The 23,333-nt window shown below is 48.2% G+C and overlaps 1 protein-coding gene across 1 annotated transcript in view; it reads right to left on the reverse strand.

Annotated features, from left to right (window-relative positions):
* RTF1 (RTF1 homolog, Paf1/RNA polymerase II complex component) overlaps positions 1 to 23,333 on the reverse strand; it is a 360,077-nt gene that overhangs the window by 71,961 nt on the left and 264,783 nt on the right. Inside the window, exons 14-16 of the mRNA XM_085627115.1 lie at positions 16,166 to 16,223; positions 7,668 to 7,745; positions 7,366 to 7,461 (exon numbers count right to left, since the gene is read on the reverse strand). Coding sequence (XP_085483241.1) covers positions 7,366 to 7,461; positions 7,668 to 7,745; positions 16,166 to 16,223 — 232 coding nt within the window. The remainder of the gene's footprint in view (positions 1 to 7,365; positions 7,462 to 7,667; positions 7,746 to 16,165; positions 16,224 to 23,333) is intronic.

Raw genomic sequence — 23,333 nt, forward strand, 5'->3', positions numbered from 1 at the left:
TTTCCTTGTCCGGCGGGACCGTAGACGAAGGGGCGGTCGCATGTTGCTTCCTCGCCGCCGTCACGATGACCGAATCAGGCTTCGGGTCCACTCTCAAAAAGGTAGGGTCCGACTCCGGGGCCCTATATTTTTTCATGAGCCTGGAGGGGGCGGCCTTCGTCGTTGCGGGAGTGAGGAACAGCTCCAACGCGGGTTCCACCAGTCCTGGTACAAGAGGCAGTAGAGGGCGAGACAGATGTTTCTTATGGAGCGTCTCGAATATCACGGACGTCGTGGGTGTTGGAACCGTCACCGTGATACCCAACTTTGCTGCCCCTCTCAACAGCACCTCCTGGAAAGAGACCAAATCGTCCACCGGAGACACCCTAGTCCCCGGTGAGTCCGACAGCGTCGGGGAAAAGTCTCTGGTCGAGGAGCGCGTGTGCGACCTGGACCTGTGCCTCCTACGGCGTCGTCCTGAGTCCGACGATGACCGTCCACGGCTCCGTGACCTTCTCCTCCTGTGAGAGCGGGAGCGCGACCTCTTCGGCCTGTCCGCCGGTCTAGCCGGGCCCGGCGACCGCAGGCGTCGTGGCTTCGGGGTTCCCTGCGGCGGAGTCGGGTACCTCGGAAGGGAAACCGACCGCGGGGGAACCGGCGGCGGTCCCACTGGAGTGCGTGGTAGCGACCGAGGTGGGGGCGGCGGAGGCGGTGGCGGTGGTGGAGGTGGAGGCGGCGGTGGTGGTGGTGGTGGAGGCGGCGGAGGCGGTGGGAGGGGAGGAGGTGACGGAGGAGGCGTATACACCACAGAGTACACCGAGTCCGGTGAGTCTCTCTTCCTCGACGTCGACCTCCTCCTCGACGTCGACCTCCTCCTTGACGTCGATCTTCGCCTCGACGTCGATCTTCGCCTCGACGGCGACCTGTGCCTCGACGGCGACCTGTGCCTCGACGGAGACCTGTGCCTCGACGGAGACCTGTGCCTCGACGGAGACCTGTGCCTCGACGGAGACCTGTGCCTCGACGGCGATCTCTTCGACGGCGATCTCCTCGACCTCGAGCGTCTCGACGCCGATCTCCTCTTCGGCGGCGACGTCGACCGTCTCCTCTCCATCGACAGCGAACGGCGATTTCCCCTCGACGGCGAGCGCCGACACCGGGTCCGATCTCGATGCCGACTGCTGGACGGCGCCGAGGACGGCGTCGTCGCCGACGATGCCGATGTAGTCGACGGCGGCCTATTCAGGTCCCTCGACGCCGATCGTCGACGCCGCTTCTCCCCAGAGCCCTGGGGGGACGGCGAACAGACGGTGGTCATCCTCCTCGACGTCGCCGTCGACGCCCTCGACGGGGAGTGGGAGCGCTTACTGGTCTTCCTGCCCCTGGGGAGTCCCCCAGAGGCCTCAGTATGGGCCAAATCAGCCCCTCCAGACCCACCTGGTGCCTTCAGTCTTCTCTCCTCCAGAACTTGAAGCCTGATTTTCATTCTGTCCCTCAGGGTCCTGGTTGAGGCTGAGAACGAGTGGCAGATGGTACAGTCTTCAGGCACGTGGGACTGGGGAAGGCAACCTATACACACCTCGTGTGGATCAGTTTTAGCCTTCTTTCTAACACATTCCGGGCACTTGTCGAACAAGCCAGGCATGTTGACAGTACCAGCTACTAAGCACTTGAAAAAGTGACAAAAATTGACAAAATCTCCAAAAAAAAACCCTTGAAAAGGGGAGAGCTCAATGCTCCAGGGTCCTGCTAGCAGGAGCCGGAAAAAAGAACTGAAAGTAAATGGGACCTGCTGGGCATTCTGGGATACTGGGGAAAGTTCTGGAAAACTGGAAAAGTTTTCTTAAAGGCACAGTATCCGGTTTTAAGCCACATAATGGCAGCCTATGGGGCTTGTCTGTCCACTCCTTCCTCTCTATCATTCCAGAGGCTTTTGCTGGTAGAGGCAGGGTTTTTTCCTATGAGGAGAAAAACTAGACAGGCAGTGCTGTTTGTGGATGTTGGTGGAATTCTAGTTGAAGTACTGGACAGTGTAGCCTGTGGGTAGAGGCTGCATTATCTGTCTTTAAATTAAATTCTCTCTTAAAGGTGTATGCAGGTCTGCATGATTTGTCACCTTTTAGAGATTATTTTTTATTGCTCCGGGGTCCACGCACATGGGCGGGACTATTCACTAGATTATGACTATACACAGAGATCCCCTACTACAGAACCTCACAAACCCGGGAGGACCTGCCTGCCTTCACTTCCCAGACTGTTTCTCCCGTGAGAACCGGACGTGTTTAAACTGCAGCTTCTGGTGCCAGCTAGAGACCGCAATTCCAGCCCACTCCGCACCCGCCGAACCCGACTCGAGCTTGAGTGGGAAAACACCACGAGGAGGTCCCCCCGGCGATCCTGACCAGAGATCCGGCGACCCCTGACATGCCTCAAGCCTCCAGATGACACCTGCCGCCTCTATCCAGAGGAACCCCTCCCCCCCTACCGCGACCAGAGTGGGTAAGAAAATCTGACATCACAAGCCACACCTGCACCCGACGCACCACAGCCTTGTGTGCCCAAACCAACAGTGCCTAACCAACCCACGACATCCCAACTTACCCCTCGAAGTGGTGGTCGCACCCAGAAGAGCCTCGTCCCCGAGCCTGCAGTGTTTCTTTGTACCGGAGGTTCTCCATTGGAAACAACAGGGCACCCGACCTCAAAACAGCACCCTGCACCCGGCCGCCCTAGTGCCGGTGAGGGTGCATCTTTGGTGCTACTTTGCTCTGAGCTTAACCCTAGGAGCTTTGCTCCCACAACCCAGTGGCCTGCTTGCCAGCAGCCACCAACTGGAGGCCCCCTATCCACCACTGTATAACATTGGGCCTCAACACTCTGCACCTGGCCGCCCTAGTGCCGCTGAGGGTGCAACAATGTACTGCTCCAAAAAGTTTTTAAGCGTGGAGTTTTGAAAATGAAAATATTCTTTACAAATCATGCGATTAACCAAAACGTAATTACTTACCTGTTTCTAGGAAATGTCACAGTGCTGAATCTAGGTATGCAGCACTGAGTTAGAAAAATAACGTATAAAGTAACTTACCAGCAATTTACAGAAAAAGCCTATTCATTCCGATGTACTGTATTTGCCAAGTGTTGCATACTACTGCTCCCCTGTAAATCAAACAAAGTACAATTTCTATTGCATTTTCAAACTGTTCTATATCCAGTAACTTATTACTGAAAGGTATTTAATGCTTACCTGTACCAGGCTTGCTAGGTTCTAAAAATAAACAATATATTTTTATACAAAAACAATTGGCCTAGAGTTCAGTTCTTGAGTGTGTGAATTCATTTGCTGACTGAGCGTGTACATCAAATTCTTAACACTGTCCTCTGATACTGCCTTACTGCTCGACCAAGCTACCACTTTGGAGAGTAAGGTTCTATCTAACTTAAACCTCTGCCTACCTTTGGGGACTCATGAACTCTATACCCACTGTACCTCACTTTGGTGCAGTATATATAGAGCCAGTTTCTTACACCCCCGTCTAATGTCACCATAGCCATTGCATGGTTAGTGGTCACTGTCAGCATTGGTGACTGGGTAAGTATGCCCAATCAATTATTGCTCAGGGGAAACCAGTGTGTCTTTTACCATAGTGGCACTGGCACCTCAGAGCCTCTATCCTAGTTCCATTAAACCAAGGGTATTGTAAGTACTTCTTTAAGTTGGGTGGCCACACAGCTACAGTGGCAAACTCAACTTCCGGCTCTGAAACTAGAACTGCTTCAGTGTGTAACCTGATTTGCTCTTGGCACACTGTTGATTCCATCTGGAGACTTGCTACACCAGGAGTAGCAGTAGGACCAGTGACCTTTTAGCTAGGGCAAGCATTGTTTCCAGTTAAGTGTTCTAACTTTCTACAGTTGTTACACCAGGCCTTTGCAGGATCAAAGTATTTCCCCCCGTTTTGGGACACACCCCCCTTTGCAGGTTTTTGGGACCCTTTAGAAGACTCAGACTTTTTATCTTGGGGATTCTCACCCCCTTTCCCCTGTGGCGTCTTAAGTCTAGAGTAAATAGAAAGTCGACTTTCTGCAGAAGAGGTAGTACTTGAAGTGTTACCATGTGGAAATGATCTGACTGTATGTAAAGATTGAGTTCACTGAGATCTAATATTGGTCTGAGAGAACCATATTTTTGGGGTATTAGGAAGTGAAAAGAGTACACGCCCGACCTGTGATGTTGTGGTGCTACGGGCTCGATAGCCCTTTTTAGAATTAGAGACTGTACCACTTGTTTGAGGAGGTGTAGGTGATCTGGTGAAAGTTTGTGTGACTTTGGGGGAATGTTTGGAGGAGTGTTGGTGAAATCTAGGCAGTAACCAGAACGGATAATGTGTAGTACCCTATGTTTGTTATTGACTGCCAGATTGGTAGGAAATCTGAAAGTCTTCCCCCGACAGGTGTGGAGTGGTCGGAGGGAAGTGTAGGCAAGTCACTGTTTTGTATTTGGAGGAGGAGGTGCGTGTGTTTGAACCTCTACCCCTGCCTTTGTCGTTGTTGCCTCTGTAACCACCTCTGAAGTAACCCTTAGAGGCAGAGGGTTGGTTATTGCCCTTTTAGGTGGAGGTGGTCTCCGAGGAGGTTTTTTGGAGCCTCCGCAGAAGAAAGAGCGCCAAAAGGAACCATGGGCTTGTGTTGATTGAAGGGCTCCCATGGATTTGGCCACTTCAGTGTCTTTCATCTTTTCCAGTGATGAATCTACCACTGAGCCAAAGATGCGTTCGTTATCAAAGGTTGAGTTTCATATGGAGGTTTGAACCTCTGGTTTGAACCCAGATATGCAGAGCCAGGTGTGTCTCCTTAAAAGGACGCTGGTGTTTACAGCTCTAGCAGCATCTAGGTAGCACCTGATTGCATTGTTTGAAATAAGTTGTTCCTCACACACCAGGTCTTGCGTTTTAGATCTATCTTCTTGGGGCAGAAATTTGATCAATTGCTCCATCTTGTGCCAGTGCGCACAGTCATATTGTGCTGCCAACGCCTTATGTTAGAGATGCGCCAGAAGTTTGCTGCCTGAGAGACCAAACAGCAATAAGCTTGGATTCTTTATCCGGGGGTGGAGCATCTCCTGTAGTTTGGGAGTTAGCTATTTTTCGTGCGTTGGACACAACCAGGGAGTCCAATGGTAATTGTCCCCTTACATATACTAGGTCAGATGGTGCTGGCTTGTATTACTTATCTACTCTAGGGGTAAGAATATGAGCCCTGACAGGATTAAAGATGTCATCTACATGCCTGATCATCCCTTTGAGCATGGGTAGTGTGTGTGATGAAGTTTGTGTGTTACTAAGTGTTTCAAAAAGGAACTCCTCTTCTAGGGATTCTTTGTGCAGCTGCACCCCATGGTAGCTGGCAGCTCTACCTTGTAATTCAATGTAGCTTACACGGTCGTCCGGTGGAGAGGGATTGGTAGGGTACATGTCGGAATCATTGTCTGTGGGCGAATTAGTGTTGTAGTTGTCCCATGGGTCTGTATGTACAAGCTGATAATCTTCATCCCCCCATTCCCATCATCCTTGTTGTCAGGTGTATGTGGTGGTGAATGCTCAGGTGAAATTTGTTGAAAATTAGGGGAAGGTGGTGATGGAAGAGGAGGAGGGGAAGGGTTAGTTCCAACATTTCTCTTTTTCACAGGAATGTGATATTCCTCTTCTGTATCAGTCTATCTTTTTAAAGTCACTTTAGTGGTGATGTGTCCAGTCTTTGGATGAATGTACATCACCTTCTGTTTCGGGTCCGGTTTGTCGATCGGAGCGTAGAAAATTTGCTTTTCTGGTGATTTCGGAACACCTGACTGTTTCGGCGTCAAATACTTCTGTGCTGGAGTCTTAGTCGATGGTGTCTTCGGATCAGAAGTGTGTTTTGGTGTTGAACGGTGTGGGTCGGAGTTGGACTGTTATCACATCAAAGGTTTTGGCTCGGAGCTCGATTTAGACTGAGGCTTATCAGAGCCAGAAGGCTTTTTTGTAGGCTTCGGTGTCGAGCTAGAAGGCAAGGCGTCAAAAGCGTGGTCTTGGTGCCGACCGGGGCCCGAGGGCGCAGGTTGGACTGGAGCCTTTTTTTTTGTGTTGAGGTGGATCTCGGGATGAGGGAGGGTCTGCACTCTCAGTACGTTGTCCATGCGGGATGTGTTCATCTTGTTGTTTGCAATGGGGAACCTCCGGTTTGCAAAAGCACTGCAGGCTCAGGGACGAAGGTCTTCTGGGTGCGACCACCACTTCGAGAGGTAAGTTGGGAATTTGGTTAGGCACCATCGGTTTGACCACCCAAGGACGTGGGGCGTCGGGTGCAGGGGTGCATTTTAGGGTCTGATCTTCTTACCAGCTCCTGGTCGCACTTGGGGGGACTTTCCGGATTTAGGCTGCAGGCGTCGACTGGAGGAAAGAGGCTGGTCAGAGGTCGCCGGATCTCAGGCCAGGATGACCGGGGAGACCTCCTCGGGGTGTTTGCCCACTCGAGCTCAGGCTGTGGACAGCGGGTACAGAGTGGTGCTGATTCGCGGTGTTCGGCTGGAGACAGAGGTTGGAGACGAACAAATCACGGGAGACACAGTCTTTGTGGTTGAAGGCAGGCAGGTCCTCCAGGGTTTTTGAGGTTCCTGTCTGCAGGACACACCAGGATTTTGCAGGAGCAGGTTCGAGGTGGAGACAGGCAGGTAGGGCTGGGGCCAAGTCAGTGGGCATCTTCCTCTTGTTAGGCTAAGGTCCTCCTTTTCTTGTAGTTTCTTCTGGTCTGAGGAAGCAAGGTTCAGGGGTGCCCCATAATACTAGATTTAGGGGCGTTACAGGTAGGTAAAAGGTTGGGACCAATGGGTCCCTTCCCTGGGGTGGGTACACCCCCTCTTATGCCACCCTCCAGTGGGATGGGGGCATAAGCCTTTCCCTGGTTGGCTGAGTCCCTCCATCTGCAAGATGGCGGGAATGAGAGTTGTCCTTTACCTTGCCTTCCCCCACCTGAGGGGTGAGTTGGCAGAGGTGGGCACACCTCTTCCTCACTTATTTTTCCGGCCGGTTCGCCCGCCCACACATCAGCAAAAAGTGGGGGTAACCATGCAGAAAGAGGGTACTTTCTCACAGGAACCCCTGGACTTTGTGCACGGTATTAACACCTAGTTGCAATATCATATGCAGAGCCAGCTTCCTATAACATGTTATTTAATGAAACTATGATATGATAAATATTAGAAGGATGGAAAAGGAAAAACAGATTTATAAACCATTTCATAGTGCCAGATATCTCTGTAAAAATGAGCATTAGGATGGGTAGTTATCACTGAAAGTGAAATGTTAGTAATTTACGGATCATATCACTGCATTAGAATTAAAAAACTCATACCAGGCCTTTGTCTTTTGAAGCTTCCTGCGCTCCAACAAACCCGTACTTGGCGTTGATCGAAGCCCTGATGGCAGCCTGAACACCAGGATCCCTAGACTGCAGAGGAAAAAAATAATCTTACTTAACTTGCACATCACTGGCCATTTGCATACTGAACATTTACAAGGAGTGCCATTTTTTTTCCCTTCCGTTTGCTTATTGCTCCAAGGCAAACCAAAATTCAATCAACACTACACAAGCCTCAACCCTAGCCCCATGCCCAGACTAATTGTACATTCATAAAATACTGATGCTAAACATACATTGGAGACCATGGTCGGTTTACACTGCCGTCGAGTAAAAGGATCCATTTGTTGGTGCTTCATGCTCTTACTCTCTTCCTGCAAAATAATAAGACAGTTCAGTAACCAATAAAATAAGTACATTTGTTCTTGCAGTTTTCAAACAGTCTCTTTCAGCGCCCTTCTCTCGGTCTTCTAATCCTGTACTAAAAGTTCAATTAAGGGCTTTCAGTTCAAGGTACCCAATTTGGTCTCTTCTATCCTGCTACCCACAAACAAACACTACAAGAGGGACACGATGAATTAAAAGATATCAATGCAACAAGGGTGCTTATTCATAACATAATATAAATCATATTTGCCCTTCCAATCTTTAATTACTTTACAATAAATCAATTTTAAGGCATCACTATTCAAGAGGTTCATTCAGATCTCTGGCAAGTGGTGAACTGTTCATGGAACTGTTGCCTATTCAAGAAACAGTATGACGTCTTTTTCCCACATGATGTAACCATGCAAGTAAATACTACACAGGCCTTTTTTGGTACTTCACCAGGTGATAATTTACAACACAGCCACTTTTTTTTAAATGTCACAATTATGTCACAAAAAGAGAATTTAAGGGTTATGGAATGGGTAAGGGTTCAGGGTGGCAGCTGTTTAAGGGATTTCTAGTGTTCAGAGGTGGGTCAGTGTACAGGGTAGGCAGCGTTTTTTAGGCTTCAGGGATGATTAAAGATACTGAGGATTTTTTTTTAAGGTTCAGAGATGGGTAATGGGTAGTAATATTGTTAAGGGTGGGTAACGGTACAGAGTAGTAAGGGTTTTTAGGGTTCAGGGTGGCTAAGGCTATGGGTAATAAGGGGTTTGAAAGAGGTCAGGGATGGTAAAGTGTATGAGGTAGAAAGGGGATGAAGAGTTTTTTAGGGTCTTGATGGCACCCCCTGATTAAGATATTTGTGCAGAAACGTCTTTCATTTGTAGGACTCTTGTCGACAGTAAAGTTGTAGACAGGTACCCCTTCGACAGATATGTTTATCTCTTACTTCCCCTGGAGACCTGTTTAAAATTGTAGACACCTTATCCCTTGTTCATCATCCAGACCCCATAGTCCCTTCACAAGAACTCTGTGATCAGATTTCTTCCTTTTTCCATACCAAAATCTTAGACATTTACACAGCCCTCCAGACGGACAATTTGACTCGGGTCTTCTCTCCTGATTCGGGGAATACTACTCCTCCTACCAAAACCTACCCTAGTTTCCCCCCTTCTCATGGCCAAGGACCTTGATAAACTCTTGGATTCTCTTAGGTCAGGCTCTCCTCTTGACCCCTGTCCACTCAGTCTTAAAAAACTGTAGGGCAACTCTAATCCCCCCCCTGTTGGCAGTTATGAACAGGGCTATATCTAGTGGTGCTTTTCCAGCCTCCAGGAAAACAGCTATTGTAAAGCCCCTCTTAAAAAAAGGCCACTTTGGACCCTGGGACTTTAAAGAACTTCCGTCCCATCTCTCTTCTCCCTGCCCCGGCCAAGATGTTGGAGGCTCATCTGAATTTCCATCTCAGCGCCTTCCTTGATAAAACCTGCCGGCTTGATCCATCTCAGCACGGTTTCAGAAAGGCGCATAGTACTGAGTCAGCTCTTACAGTGGTGGTCAATAATATCCGTGCTAAGGTCGACAGGGGTCAGACCACCCTTCTGATCCTGCTGGACCTTACAGCCGCGTTTGACACCCTGTCCCCCACTATCTTGGCCTCCCGTCTCAGTGAGATGGGGGTGGAGGGTCTGGCTCTTAGTCTCCTTACTTCCTTTCTTAACAACAGGTAACAAAGGGTTAAATTGGGTGACTTCCTCTCCACCGCCAAGCCTTTGCAGTGTGGGGTCCCTCAGGGCTCTTCATTGAGCCCTACACTTTTCAACGTTTATGTGGCTCCACTCGCCAGGCTTGTCAGGTCTTTTGGACTGGAAGTACTCTCGTACGCCGATGACACCCAAATCATGGTCTCCCTGTCACAATCTGTTGGCTCCACAGCCCTAAACTTTAGGAACTGTATGGGGGCCGTGGCAGGCTGGATGACATCAAACTTCCTAAAATTGAATGGGGAGAAGACTGAGATCCTTGTGTTCGGGGGAGACAAGGAGGTTTGGTCAGCCGATTGGTGGCCATCGACTCTGGGAGTATGCCCCCAGCCATCCTCCACTGCCCGAAATCTGGGAGTCCTATTTGACACCTCTTGCCTTTGACAAGCAAGTGAATAGGACCGTCTCCACCTGCTGTGGGGTCCTAAGGGTGTTGAGAAAGCTCACCCATTACCTCACCCCTGACGCCCGGAAACAAGTCTTGTTGCCCTTTTATCTTCGCACTTGGACTACTGCAACGCCCTTTATCTTGGGATGAGCAACAAACTGGTTCATCGGCTGCAAGTGGTCCAGAACGCGGCAGCAAGGTTTGTCGTTAATGCCCCTAGACGCTCCTCAGGAACTGAGATCAGGAAACATCTTCATTGGCTCCCGGTGCATGCCAGAATAAAATGTAAAACCCTGATTATCATCCACCGGGCTCTTCATGACGCAGGAGCCGAGGGCATTAGGTCTCTGCTGTCATACTACACCCCAGGTAGGGCCCTGCGATCCGCCAGTCAGAAGTTGCTAATCGTCCCACGTGTTGCGAAAGCAAGGTGGGGTGGCAGGGCCTTCTTCGCTCTTGCCCCCAGACTTTGGAATGAGCTTCCCCTTGATCTCAGGAATCAGGAATCTCTTACTCTGTTTCTCAGAGGCCTTAAAACTTTGCTTTTCTCTGAAGCTTACCCTTAATGCTTCTTCCTCTCCTTATTTTGGATGTGGCTGATTGCTTTCCATCAGTTGCGCCTTGACGCCTTCGGGCAAAGTAGCGCATTATAAATTCCATATCAATCAATGAGGTATATCACGGATGGGGATGTCGTAGACTTAAACTCCACCAACAGTGACATTGTCAATGATGTGTCGTCAGCGGTGCCGCCTTTGGTCTTACAAATGCTTCGGTTTTTGCCGACTTCTACATTTCCTTTGTTATTTTAGTTCTCGTCACTGAAGGCTTTCGTGCTGATTTCTCCATTGAGGGTTCCATAGATTACTTTTCCTTTGTCGACAGTTTTGTTGATGTGTAAACCCTTGTCAACGATAAATATTTTGCTGCAGGTGAGAGGGAGGGATATGTTCATGAGGCTCAGGAAAAGGAGCTCTTGATCTTTTTAGAGATGATGGTTCTAGTTTTTGGGTGTTTTTTAAATCAATATTGAGTTTGCCACATCTTACTTCCCTGCTTTTAGGCAGAATGGTTAATTCAACCTCATGAATGATCATTTTTATGTGGCCTCGATCCGACCAGCGCCACTTTTGGTTTCGGTTTCGATTGAACTAGTGCAGCTTTCGGTTTCGGTTTGGAAGAAGGGAAACCAGCCGGTTTAGGTAATAATGGCTGCCGCTGAACGTCCGAGGGCGGGGCCGAAGAACTGCGGGATAGGTCTCGGGTAAGGCCCGAAGGCGATCCCTCGACCGGAGCCATAGACTGTGGCACTGGGCTCTCTTCAGTCTGAACGGGTAGGCCTTGCTCGTCATTGGAGCTACTCTCTTCGGCCCCTAAGGCCTCATTGTAGTCTCCTACCTCGGTGTCGTCTTCATCTCTGCGAAAGAGTGATTCGTCGACGTCGTTCGATCCGGAGTCATGTTCGGAAACGGGACTGGAGGGTAGGATCTCCAATTCTTCGACATCTTCGGTTTCGGCGTTGAAGATGTCTGCCGGGGCCGGTGCCGCGTGCTGCGCTTCGAGTCTTGCCGCTCGTCGATTCCGTAGAGTCTTCTTGGAATGGAACCGGGCACAGGCCATGCATGTCGATTCGTCGTGATCCGGCGAAAGGCATTTGTTGCACACCGGATGGACGTCGATGTGGGGATATTTCGCATTGCATACCGGACATCTCTTGAACGGTGTCCTCGATTCCATCGTCGATGTCGTCGATGGGCAGGTAAGAAGCGAAAAGTCGGTGCTGAAAGTTGTTAAACTAACAAAGGAGTATCGAAACCGATCGAGAAAACAGTACCGACGCGAACTAAAGGCCTTTTGGCCTCGATAAAGTTTTTCCTAACTTGAGCTAAGATAGCACATCCGAACCCAATGGCGGAAAAAAACAATCTGAGGATGGAGAGGATGCCCATGCGCACTGTAGTCCAGGGGAGGAGTCACCTATCCCAGGATACCTCGAAGACTCTTCCAGGACAACAACGTGCAAACATCCGGACCCAACACTAGGCGGCGATCTATGCACAGATATGAATTCAGCAGCCCACATGCCTCGAACATATAGATTTGCTAGGTTTCCCTAGGTGCCGGCAGAGGTATGGTTCAAATTCTACTGCTAGGCACTTTGCAAAAAAAGGGTCAGTTTTCACTGTTAAAATGAAGCGTGTCCACGTTGCGTTGTGAGCAGTTTCCTGTCGCTGGCACTAGGCCTACCAACACAAGTGCGGTACCATTTTTATCGGGTGACTTAGGGTAACAGAATTGTATAGCAACTGTTATTACCTATTGACTTTCGATGCATTACTGCCTTCCAAATGAGAGACAATGTGTAAAAAAGAAGTCACTTTGAAAAATGTCCTATAATTCTCATGCTAGTATGGGTACAATTTCAGAAATGTGCAAATAGCTACCATTTCTAAACTCTATATTTTGTTCCAATTTCAAAAATACATAGGTGTCTCTCATGACAATTTTTCACTAGATATATATTTTCCCAAATTAAATGCTATATACCCGGTACATAATAAAAAGGCGGCCGGGTGCAGAGTGCTGTTTTGGCATCGGGCGCACTGTGTTTTCAATGGGGAGTCTCCGGTTTGCAAAAACACTGCAAGCTCGGGGACTATGTCTTCTGGGTGCGACCACCACTTGGAGAGGTAATTTGGGATGCTGGGGGTTGGTTAGGCACCGTCGGTTGGGCCACCCAAGGCCGTAGGGTGTCAGGAACAGGGGTGCCTTTTACGGTCGGATCTTCTTACCTACTCTTGGTCGCGGTTGGGGGACCTTCCGGTTTGAGGCTGGAGGCAGGTCAGGGACCACCGTATCTCGGGTCAGGATCGCCGGGGAGACCTCCTTGTGGTGTTGGGCCACTCAAACTCGGGCCATGGGCGTCAGGGTGCAGACTCGAAGATATTGCCAGAGCTGGAGTCTGTTGGTGAAGAAATCCGGTGTTCATAGGAGACAGTTTTCTTTTGAAGGCAGGGCAGGTCCTCTGGGTTCTTGAGGCTGCTGGCTGCAGGACACACCGGAGTTTCGCTTCTGCAGGTTCGAGGTGGGAACAGGCCGGTAGGGCTGGGGCCAAGTCAGTGGGTGTCTTCTTTTTTTTAGCTTCGGCATGGCTGTTCGGCGCTTCTTCTTTTCTTCTTTTAGTTTCTTGTCGAGGAATCAAGGTTCAGGGTTGCCCCTAAATAATAGATTTAGGGGAGTTACAGGTAAGTAAAACGTCAGGACCAATGGGTCCCTTCCCTGGGGTGGGTACAACCCCTATTATGCTACCCTCCTGTGGGAAGGGGGCATAAGCCTCACCCTGGTTGGCTGGGTCCCGGTAGAGCTGTGCTTCATCTTGTCCCTCCTACCTGAGGGGTGGGGTTGGCAGAGGTGGGAACACCTCCCTTCCTCCCTTGGTTTTCCCACCGGTTCTCCCGCCCAAAGTGGGGGTCAGAACCGGTGGTGACCAGTTGCTGGAAGCAGCAAAAGGCCTGGGGAAGCTCACAAAGGCGGCAAGCCTTTGAAGCTTCCCCTTCGTGGACCCTACCCATCCTGGGGAGGAGGCTTTACACCTCGTCCCAGGATGTGCATTGTTTCAGACCCCCCCCTCGAGTGCAGCAGGCTCTCGACCCAAGGGTCTAGAAACATGTCTGGTGGTGGCAGCTGAAAGCAGCCACTTAGCCTGGACACTAGAAGTAGGTCGTTTTTCAGGGGGCATTTCTAAGATGTCCTCTGTTTGCATTTTTCATTAAATACCACACTGGCATCAGTGTGGGTTTAATGTGCTGAAAAGTTTGATACCAAACTCCTCAGATTTCAGTGCAGCCATTATGGTAATGTGGAGTTAGTAATGACAAACTCCCAGCACCATATACTCCTATTGGCAGCACTGCACTTACAATGTCTAAAAATGGACTTAGACACTGTAGGGGTACAGGGCTCATGCACCTGTACCCTCGCCACTGGTATTGTGCACCAAGCTAGAGGGGTGACTGATCTATGCCAGGGCAGTGGGTTGCAGGCATGGCACAAGGGGATATGCACCATGTCGACTCTTCACTTTGTTCTAGCCAAAACACGCAGCTTGCAAAGGCAGTGTTTGGGTGTAAAGGTACAGGGCCTCTAAGGGTGGCACAATAAGAGGCCTTCTCTGGTAGGATTTCACCTTACTGGGCCACTCGCGGTTAGGGGGGTTTGAGGTTCTCCGCGCAGCAGGCGACGTTGTGGAGTTCTGTAGGGGGTCCACCTATGGTGGACTTAAACTGGAGCACTGGGGGACCTCGCTGGGACAGGTTGACCAGCCGGATTCGGGCAGCAGGCGTTGGGTGCAGTGGTGATTCCAGGCGTCAGGTTTCTTTGTCATCAGCAGTCTGTCTTGGGAGTTTCTTTTGAACAGAGCTGCTGTTCATAGGAGAAAGCAGTCACTTCTCCCAGGGTTTCTGGAGGTCGCTGGCTGCAGGACAAGGCGATTTATGGCGCAGGGTCTCTGGATACTGCAGATGGGCCGGCAGGGCTGGGGCCATGTCCGTTCTTCTCTGCAGTCTCCTCTGCTGGGCGTCTTCTTTCGTTTTTCTTTGTAGTTTGCGGGAATCGGTCTTCTTGGTTTAGGGCTGCCCCCTAAATACTGTATTTAAGGGGCGTTTTAGGGGTCTCGAGGTCAGTAGCCAATGGGCTACTGACCTTATGGTGACTACACCCTTGGTGTGCCCACCCCACGTGGGGGAGTGGGCACAATTCCTAATTCTGATTGGAGAGTGCTTGCCCTCTGCAGGATGGCGGGCACTGAAGAGTGGGTTTCACCTCGCCTCCCCCACCTGAGGGGTGGGGTTGGCACAGGTGGGCACACCTTCTGGGCTGTTCTAATTTTTCCAAACTGTCTTCCCGCCGAAAATGAGGGGAAGACAGGAAGGGGGTCTGCTCCCAATAGCAGGAAAGGCTGGGGGCCGCATTACAAAGGTGGCAAGGACTTTGAAGTTCCCCTGCCACAGATGGCTCTTCCTTGTCTGGGGGAGGTGTGACCACCTCCGCCCAGGAAAGGCTTGGTTTCTGGGCTCAGGGAGCGAAGGCTCCCACCCCAGAGGTCCAGAAACCTGTCACGTGGTGGCAGGCTGGTGTGTACCAGTCAGGGTACCCAACAGAGGCTCGTCGTTTTTCATAGGGCATTTCTAAGATGCCCTCTGGGTGCATTTTTATTTTAAATTCCACACTGGCATCAGTGTGGGTTTAATGAGCTGAGAAGTTTGATACCAATCTTCACAGTTTTCAGTAAAGCCATTATGATGCTGTGGAGTTCGTAATGACAAACTCCCAGCACCACATACTCCTAATAGCATTACTGCACTTACAATGGCTAAGAATTGGTCAAGACACAGTAGGGGTACAGGGCTCATGCATCATGTTGTAAATGCAACAAAAGCCCAGTTCCCTAAACAAGGCACACCAAGCCTTCTCTGTGTTTGTTCGAGTCAGATAGTAAACAAAACAACAACAAAAAAAATCTAGCAAGGAGTCAGTGTCCATGCGCAATGTACGTCAAGACAAGCTGTCGCACTGCATCTCGTGACTCAGGAACTTTCTTCGAAGAAAACCAACTTGCAAACGTCAGTCCACCAACGATAGATGGCAGGAGTATGCGAAGCATGTGTATGTACAGCCACACGTGACTGTGTGTGCGTGTGTGTGTGTATATATATATATATATATATATATATATATATATATATATATATATACACACACACACACACACACATTTATTTAAAAAGGAGCGCCTGCTGCCGCACACCAATAATTTAAAATGCATTTAAAACATATAAATAAAATAAAAGTTGAGTTTTGTGGGTTGCGCGTGTGTGTGCGTGTGTGTGAGAGAATATCAGCCCATACCACTGCGCGGTAAGGCATGGGTGCTTAAGCCCTGTGTGAGGTTACAACGCATCATAAAAATGATATTGCCGGCAGGTTAAAGGCATTCATGAAAAAACCATGACTAACATCATACATTCAAAAGAAAATATTAATATCCACTCTGAAGTTGGATGAAGTGAGATGGTCTGTCAATTCTACATTACCCATGGAAACCAATCACAAAGCTGGACCCGATATCTTATCAAATGTTTTAGGTTTTTGAAAAGTGAGATTAGTAGCAGATGAAAGTTAAGTGGATTCAGGCTCTCATACTGATAGTTTGCAGTTACTTATCATGCTGAAGAAATCATCAACATATAGCGATCTTCAAATCAGCACTTACCACCAATGCCTTTTCAGACTCTTTAATATTCCAGGACCGATTCCTCTGATTTATGTAACTGTGAATAAAGAAAAGCAGTGAAGAGCAGACAAAAAAACTATTGCGAGAAGGATGTTCTTTCTCTATTAAGCATGTAAACTTTTATCTTGGTTCTAATATCAGAACAAAACACTGTCTTTCACAATATGCAATGGATGAGCAGTTTCTGATATATTCTAGTCAAACATGTAAATTCACTAATTCAAACTAATACAAGAAAGCAACTCCTTATATGTACAAGTTTTTAAAGCTTTTACATTTTAATATTTCAAAACTGCTTTGATGTTGACTTATGCAAAATAAGTTTATTTAATCCTCGGGACAGAACACTCAGAGCGCTTTAGGTTTCATGCGCTGCCTCCACGCCTCTAAGCAATAACTTATAACCCACAACCTACAATTAAGATGTCTGTGTCCCGACTATATCCTGTCTAGCAAAAACTGGAAAGTCGCTCTACATTCTCCGATCAAAACTGTTTTTTGTTGGGTCCTCACACAGTTGGCGAAATGGAGGCTAATCAGTGCAGAATAACAATCCTGGAGAAGGCCCTTCCACATGTTCATCCCACAAGCAGGCAATTCACCTACTTGTTTAGTAATCTATAGGAGAAGGAGCTTATCTGACAACTAGGATTAGAAGCTAGTAACTTCCACTTCTCCATCACAGGATCTTCTCCAATATCAATAAACAGTAGAAAAGAGGTAACAGGCTGAAAATATACTATGCTTTGAAGACGGCTTAATAAGTGAGTATTTGGGTAACTTGTAAAATAGATGTAAAGATGTTAGCAATAGAATGGATGAATGTCATTAGAATACTTGCTTATGACATATTGAACTAGCAGTAAAGGGGCAAAAGTATAAGCAAATATCATTAACCAACCTATTGCAGAGTGACTGATGCACATGATACCTGGAGGGGTACATAGCACGTTCTGTTCTTAACACTTATGAATAGGATCCACCCGCTTGTGAAATAATCTGTAGAGAACACTTCTACTGGTCAGCCATTTGTTTGTCTCCTTTTGACTTGGACTCTTATTGTCAGCCAAATCATTGCCCACCAGTGGTGGATGATTTGACAGAAGATGAATGTGATACCTGTACACCGGATGACGGATCTGTTGTAATATCTTCAATAACTGAAAGAAGAGTGCCCCAATGTTTCTGAATCCAAACCATTAATACTTTGCTCTACAATAACTTCTGGAAGGTTTAAACACGAATGCCTCTGCCTTATACCATGTGTACCTCCATTACATCAGGCTTGAATTTGTTGTAATGGTCACATTCAAGAGCCTGCGCAAGACCTACCCAGTCTCCCAGTAGTAGCAAGTCAGGCAATACGCATATCTGATCCTGCCAAGGTCACTTGCCCGAGTACACAATATATATCTACACAATCCTGCACATCTATAAATATCAGCACATATGAACTCCACACTTGAGGGGGAGTCCGGAGAATAAGAGGAAGTAGTCGTCCACCTACTTTTGCATCCTCCCAAATAAATACAAAGCCACACATGGCAAACGTGACTGAATGAGATAAGAGGCCCTCACAACGTGACTGAATGAGATAAGAGGCCCTCGGTGGGTAAATACTCTATCGTTGAGGACACAAGTATGTCCTAATGTAATAACTAGGACCCCGACATCACAAAAAATAGTTAAAAAAAGAAAAGGAAGAAGAAACATTATATACTCATCCCTTACAATTTTTGGGCACAAGGGACACAGAGGACCTCCAAGCCTCATTCAGTCTCATTTGCCATGTGTGGTTATGACATCTAAAGTATGCCATCACCTTTCTAACTGTCTGAGATTGTGACACGAGCAAAAGGGGAATAGACTTCAGAATTATTTCTGATTGCAGATAAGATTAACCGACTACTGAAATGAATGAAATCCTAAAAAAGTTTCGAATTTGGAGATAATGCAATGTAAACTTTTCACACCAATGTGAATGCAAGATTGAGTAAAAAATAAATTGTACATTGTGTGAGGATTTTTTATTTCAGAATGGTCTTCCCCTTCAACCACCAACTGTACTGTAGGGAGACTTGACAACACAGACAACGTAAAATATTCTGCCACAAAAGCTAGAAATCTGTTCAACATTCTTGGTGGTGACCGGACACAGAATCACACAAAATATAATTTTTGGGTGATGCACCCAATGCACAGGAAAGTGGAGGAATGCATCCTTCAAGTCTAGAGTGGTCATGTAGTTTCTTTCCTGTAAATGTGGAATGACCTCTTCTCAATAGTCTTTGAAAATGGGCAAAAGAATACACAGCCTAGTTCCTCCTTCAGTAGACCCTGCCTAATTTCCCGTTCATCACCTCTTCTATGGTCTTTGTTAGTTTTCCCATTTTTGCTGAATATGGATAGCTGTTATCAAGCTTGATTCATTACCCTTATCTTCAACAAACAGGTGCTTGATAATTGGAGGCAAGGAAATTCATGGCATCATGGGAGGGGTATGTAAGAATCTGGCTCTATATATACTGCACCAAAGTGAGGTACAGTGTGTATAGCATCCAAGAGTCTCCAGAGGTTTGGCAGAGGTTAAAGTTAGATAGAACCTTACTCTCTAAAGTAGTAGCTTGGTCGAGCAGTAAGGCAGTATCAGAGGACAGTGTAAAGCATTTGATGTGCACACTCAGTCAGCATATGGTCTCACACACTCAAGAACTGAACTCTAGGCCAATTGTTTTGTATAAAAAAATATACTGTTTTATTTCTAAAACCAAGCAAGCCTGGTACAGGTAAGCATATACTTTGCAGTAGTAATTGACTTGTTTGAACACAGTTCAGAATTGCAGTATAACTGGCACTGGTTTTGATTACAGGTTTAAGAAAGCAGTTTGCAACTCATTGCAGGTATAGTACATTCAATTGAATGGGCTTTTTAAGTAAAATGCAGTTAATTACTTTTCAGATTACTTTTCTAACCCCTGGACTGGATCCTAGCTTCAGCCCTGGGACATTTCCAGAAAACAGGTGAGTAAATGCGTTTTGGTTAAAGGTATGATTTTTAAGGAATATTATTGTATTTCAAAAGTTGACAAACTTTTTCACATAGAATCACCAATGTTATCCTATGGGAGGATATTCACTTAGCGGGTAAGTTAGGTTATCGGTACTTTTTCATACTCTCTCAGTGCTGGATCCAGGACTGGGACATTTCCTGAAAACAGATGAGAAAACGCGTTTTGGTTAATCAGCTGATTTTTAAGGAATATTTGCAGTTTTCAAAAGTCGACACTTTGAACTTTTTTGAGACAAAAAGTGTCAATGTTATCCTATGAGGAAAAGTTATCGGTTTCAAGGTAAGGAATCGGTCTTTTGAGTTAGGGTTCTGGGGTTAGACTCAAGGGTCTCGCAGGGTCAGTGATGCACTGTTGTTGCACCTCCAGCGGCACTCGGGTGCAGAGTGTTGAGGCCCAATGTTATCCTATGGGGGATAGGGGGACTACGGTTGGTGGCTGCTGGCAAGCAGGCCACCGGGTTGTGGGAGCAAAGCTCCTAGGGTTAAGCTCAGGGCACCTTGGGGACCAAGTTAACACCAAAGGGACACCCTCAGCAGCGCTAGGGCAGCCGGGTGAAGTTTTGAGGTCGGGTGCCCTGTTGAATTCAATGGAGATTCTATAAGGACAAAGAAACATTGCAGACTCTGGGACGAAGATCTTCCAGGAGTGACCACCACTTCGAGTGGTAAGTTGGGATGTAGAGGGATGGTTAGGCACCACTGGGTTGGGCACACAAGGCCGTGGGGCGTCGTGGGGAAAAGGGGTGCCTTTAGACGTTGGATTTTCTTACCCGCTCTGGTCGCGGTAGGGGGGTCACCCGGATTGAGGCTGCAGGCGTCGTCTGGAGGCTTGAGGCAGGTCAGGGGTTGCCGGATCTCGGGTCAGGATCGCCGGGGGACCTCCTCGTGGTGTTTGTTCACTCAAACACAGGCCGGGCTCGGCGGGTGCAGAGTGTGCTGGATTCGCGGTTTCTGGCTGGCACCAGAAGCTGAAGTTCAAACACATCCGGTGTTCACAGGAGAAAAAGCTTGGAGAGTGAATGCAGGCAGGTCCTCCGGGTTTTTTGAAATTGCTGGCCAGTGGACATGCCGGGATTCTGCAGGAGCAGGTTCGAGGGTAGACAGGCCTGTAGAGCTGGGGCCAAGTCAGTGGGCGTCGTCCTCTTGTCAGCTCTGCACGGCTTTTCGTCGTCCTTTTCTTGTGGTTGCTGGATCTGAGGAAGGAAGGTTCAGGGTGCCCCTAAATACTAAATTTAGGGGCGTTACAGGTAGGTAAAGGGCAGGGACCAATGGGTCCCTTCCCTGGTGGGGGGTACACTCCCTATCCTGCCACTCTCCAGTGGGAGGGGGGCAGGAGCCTGTCCCTGGTTGGCTGGGTCCCCCCCCATCCTCAAGATGGCGGGGACTCGAGGTTGTGCTTCACCTCGCCTCCCCTACCTTGGGGGAGGAGTTGGAGGAGGTGGGCACACCTCTCTTCCTCACTTTGTTTTTCCCGCCGGGTCTCCCGCCCAAAGCAGGGGGTAGAACCAGTGGGGACCAGTTGCTGAGTACAGCAAGTGGTCTGGAGAAGCTCACAAAGGCGGCATCCCTTTGAAGCTTCTCCTTCGTGAACCCTGCCCATCCTGGGGGAGGAGGCTTGGCACCTCGTCCCAGGATGTGCATTGTTTCAGGCCCCCGGAAGCAGCAAGCTCTCGACCCAGGTGTCCAGAAACATGTCTGGTGGTGGCAGCCTGCACAGCCACTCCGGTCACTGGGAGCTGGTCGAGTTTCAGGGGGCATCTCTAAGATGCCCTCTGTCATGCATTTTACATTAAATCCCACACTGGCATCAGTGTGGGTTTAATGTGCTGAGAAGTTTGATACCAAACTTCCCAGTCTTCAGTGCAGCCATTATGGTGCTGTGGAGTTCGTAATGACAAACTCCCAGCACCATATACTCTTAATGGCAGTACTGCACTTACAGGGCCCAGGAATGGACCTGGGCACTGTAGGGGTACAGGGCTCATGCACCTGTACCCTCACCACTGGCATAGGGCACCCAGCTAGAGGGGTGACTGAGGTATGCCAGGGCAGTGGTTTGTGGGCATGGCACACAGGGATGTGTGCCATGTCGTCTCTGTTTGGTTCTGCACCCACTCAGCCTGCAAAGGCAGTGTGTGTCAGGGTACAGGGCCTCTAAGGGTGGCACAATAAGTGCTGCAGCCCTTAGGGGCCTTCCCTGGTCACAGTGCCCTGTGTACCTATGGTACCATTTACCAGGGGCTGACATGTGGCCAGAGATGCCAATTGGGTTTAGGCTTTAATGCAGTTTTAGGGAAGGAACACAGGCCCTGGGTACATGATTGGCAGGAGCACAGGGCACACTCAGTCAAATCAGCAAAAAGTGGGGGCATACCATGCAAGAAAGAGGGCACTTTCTCACAGGGTGCGCATTAGAGTCACTATTTGGTTACATAGAAACCGCTAACTTACGTTCATCTGCCTCTAGACTTATGTCTGTTGCTGGAAGGTCAGATGCAGATTAAAATGAAACTGCAAAATGTTATTTTGTCCAGTTATTAGAAGCCTTGCCTGTGTTCTTGTATAGTATGGCCTATGTTGTTGGGAGAGGAAATGGACTTGGCTCGCTATACCGTCTATTATTAATTTTCTTTTATTAAGCACAAAACACTAAGAAAGGTGATTCCCACTGTAGGAAGCTGGCTCTTAATAGTATACCAAAAAGAGGTACGCTGTGTTAAGAGTCCAGGTATCCCTTATTAGTGGACAGGGGCTTGCTCTAGCTATCCCAAGCTGCTCTATCTAGGGTAGTGTGGTCGAGCAGCCTTAGGCTTATCATAGAGGAGTGTTAGACACTGTTTCAAACACAGAGAGTCAATGAATGATACACACTCAAAAGGAGATCCACACTAACTCAGAAAAATAACAGGAATTTTTATATATATCTTTAACACTAAGAACTTCGTAACTGGGTAAGCACTTTGTTTTGAGAGATCACGGTCTTGAAAGTATACAGGAATACACTTGCATTTGGTGAGTTATCATGGTATTTCAGTATACAGAAATACACTGGCATTTGTATCGATAAAGCTTTAATGTTATCCAATGGGAAAGAAACATGTACTGCATATTGGGTACTCAGCGACTTACAGGACTGTCTTTATGGAGTTAAGGTAAGTATGGGCATGGTCCAAGGCAGCACCAACAGGTCACCTCGGTCAGCACTGGGGCGTCCAGGTGCAGAGGTGCAATTCAATATCGGGAGCCCCAAACTGGAACGGAACTGGATCGGTCCAGTCCAAAACAGGCTGCAATCAAGGACTAGGGAGGCAGTCTGGGTAAACCGACAGGCCCCATTGGGGCATGATAAAAGGAGAAGGGGGAAACAATGTGCAAGGCCTTTCAGTGATTTATTTACAATAGAAACTTTAAGTCTTCAAGAGGCATGCTGTCAGTCTTAAGGACTCTGGATTTGGATGGAACACCTTTCCGTTTTGCACTGACAAGTCTTGTCCGATTGGTAGTCTGTAAAACCTGCATTATGACAGGTCTATCAGATCTGAGAGCCAAGTGTGTGTTGCCCACAGTGAGAGCTGAAGCGGGTCGCTTAGGTCCCCCTCACTGGGACCATGCCACTGCCCTTGCAACATGCCTGCCCCTTAGAGGGAGAAAACAACTAAGTCGACATGGCATCCGGTCTGGGTGCCCTGCCAGCTAAAACACTGCCTGGCAGCATAGGTAAAAGTCACCCCTCTTGCAGGCCTCAGCCCTAAGGCAAAGTGCACTATAATATAGACGATATGCCCCTACAATATTGAGCACCATTTCCTAATTTTGGAAGTGCCAATGAAGTAATACAGAGTACATGGGCTGAGAACTCGACAACTCGAATTCCACAGCATCATGATGGCTTCAATGAATACAGGAGTGTTTTGGTACTGTGAGAAAGTGGCTCTGTATATACTGTTCCCAAATAGGTACAGGGTGCACAGAGTCCACAGTCCCCAGAGGTTTGTCAGAGGCTAAAGTTAGATATAACCTTACTCTCTAAAGTGGTAGCTTGGTCGAGCAGTAAGGCAGTATCAGAGGACAGTGTAA

This window comes from Triturus cristatus, chromosome 9 (genome assembly GCF_964204655.1).
Source record: "Triturus cristatus chromosome 9, aTriCri1.1, whole genome shotgun sequence".
Classification (NCBI taxonomy): domain Eukaryota; kingdom Metazoa; phylum Chordata; class Amphibia; order Caudata; family Salamandridae; genus Triturus; species Triturus cristatus.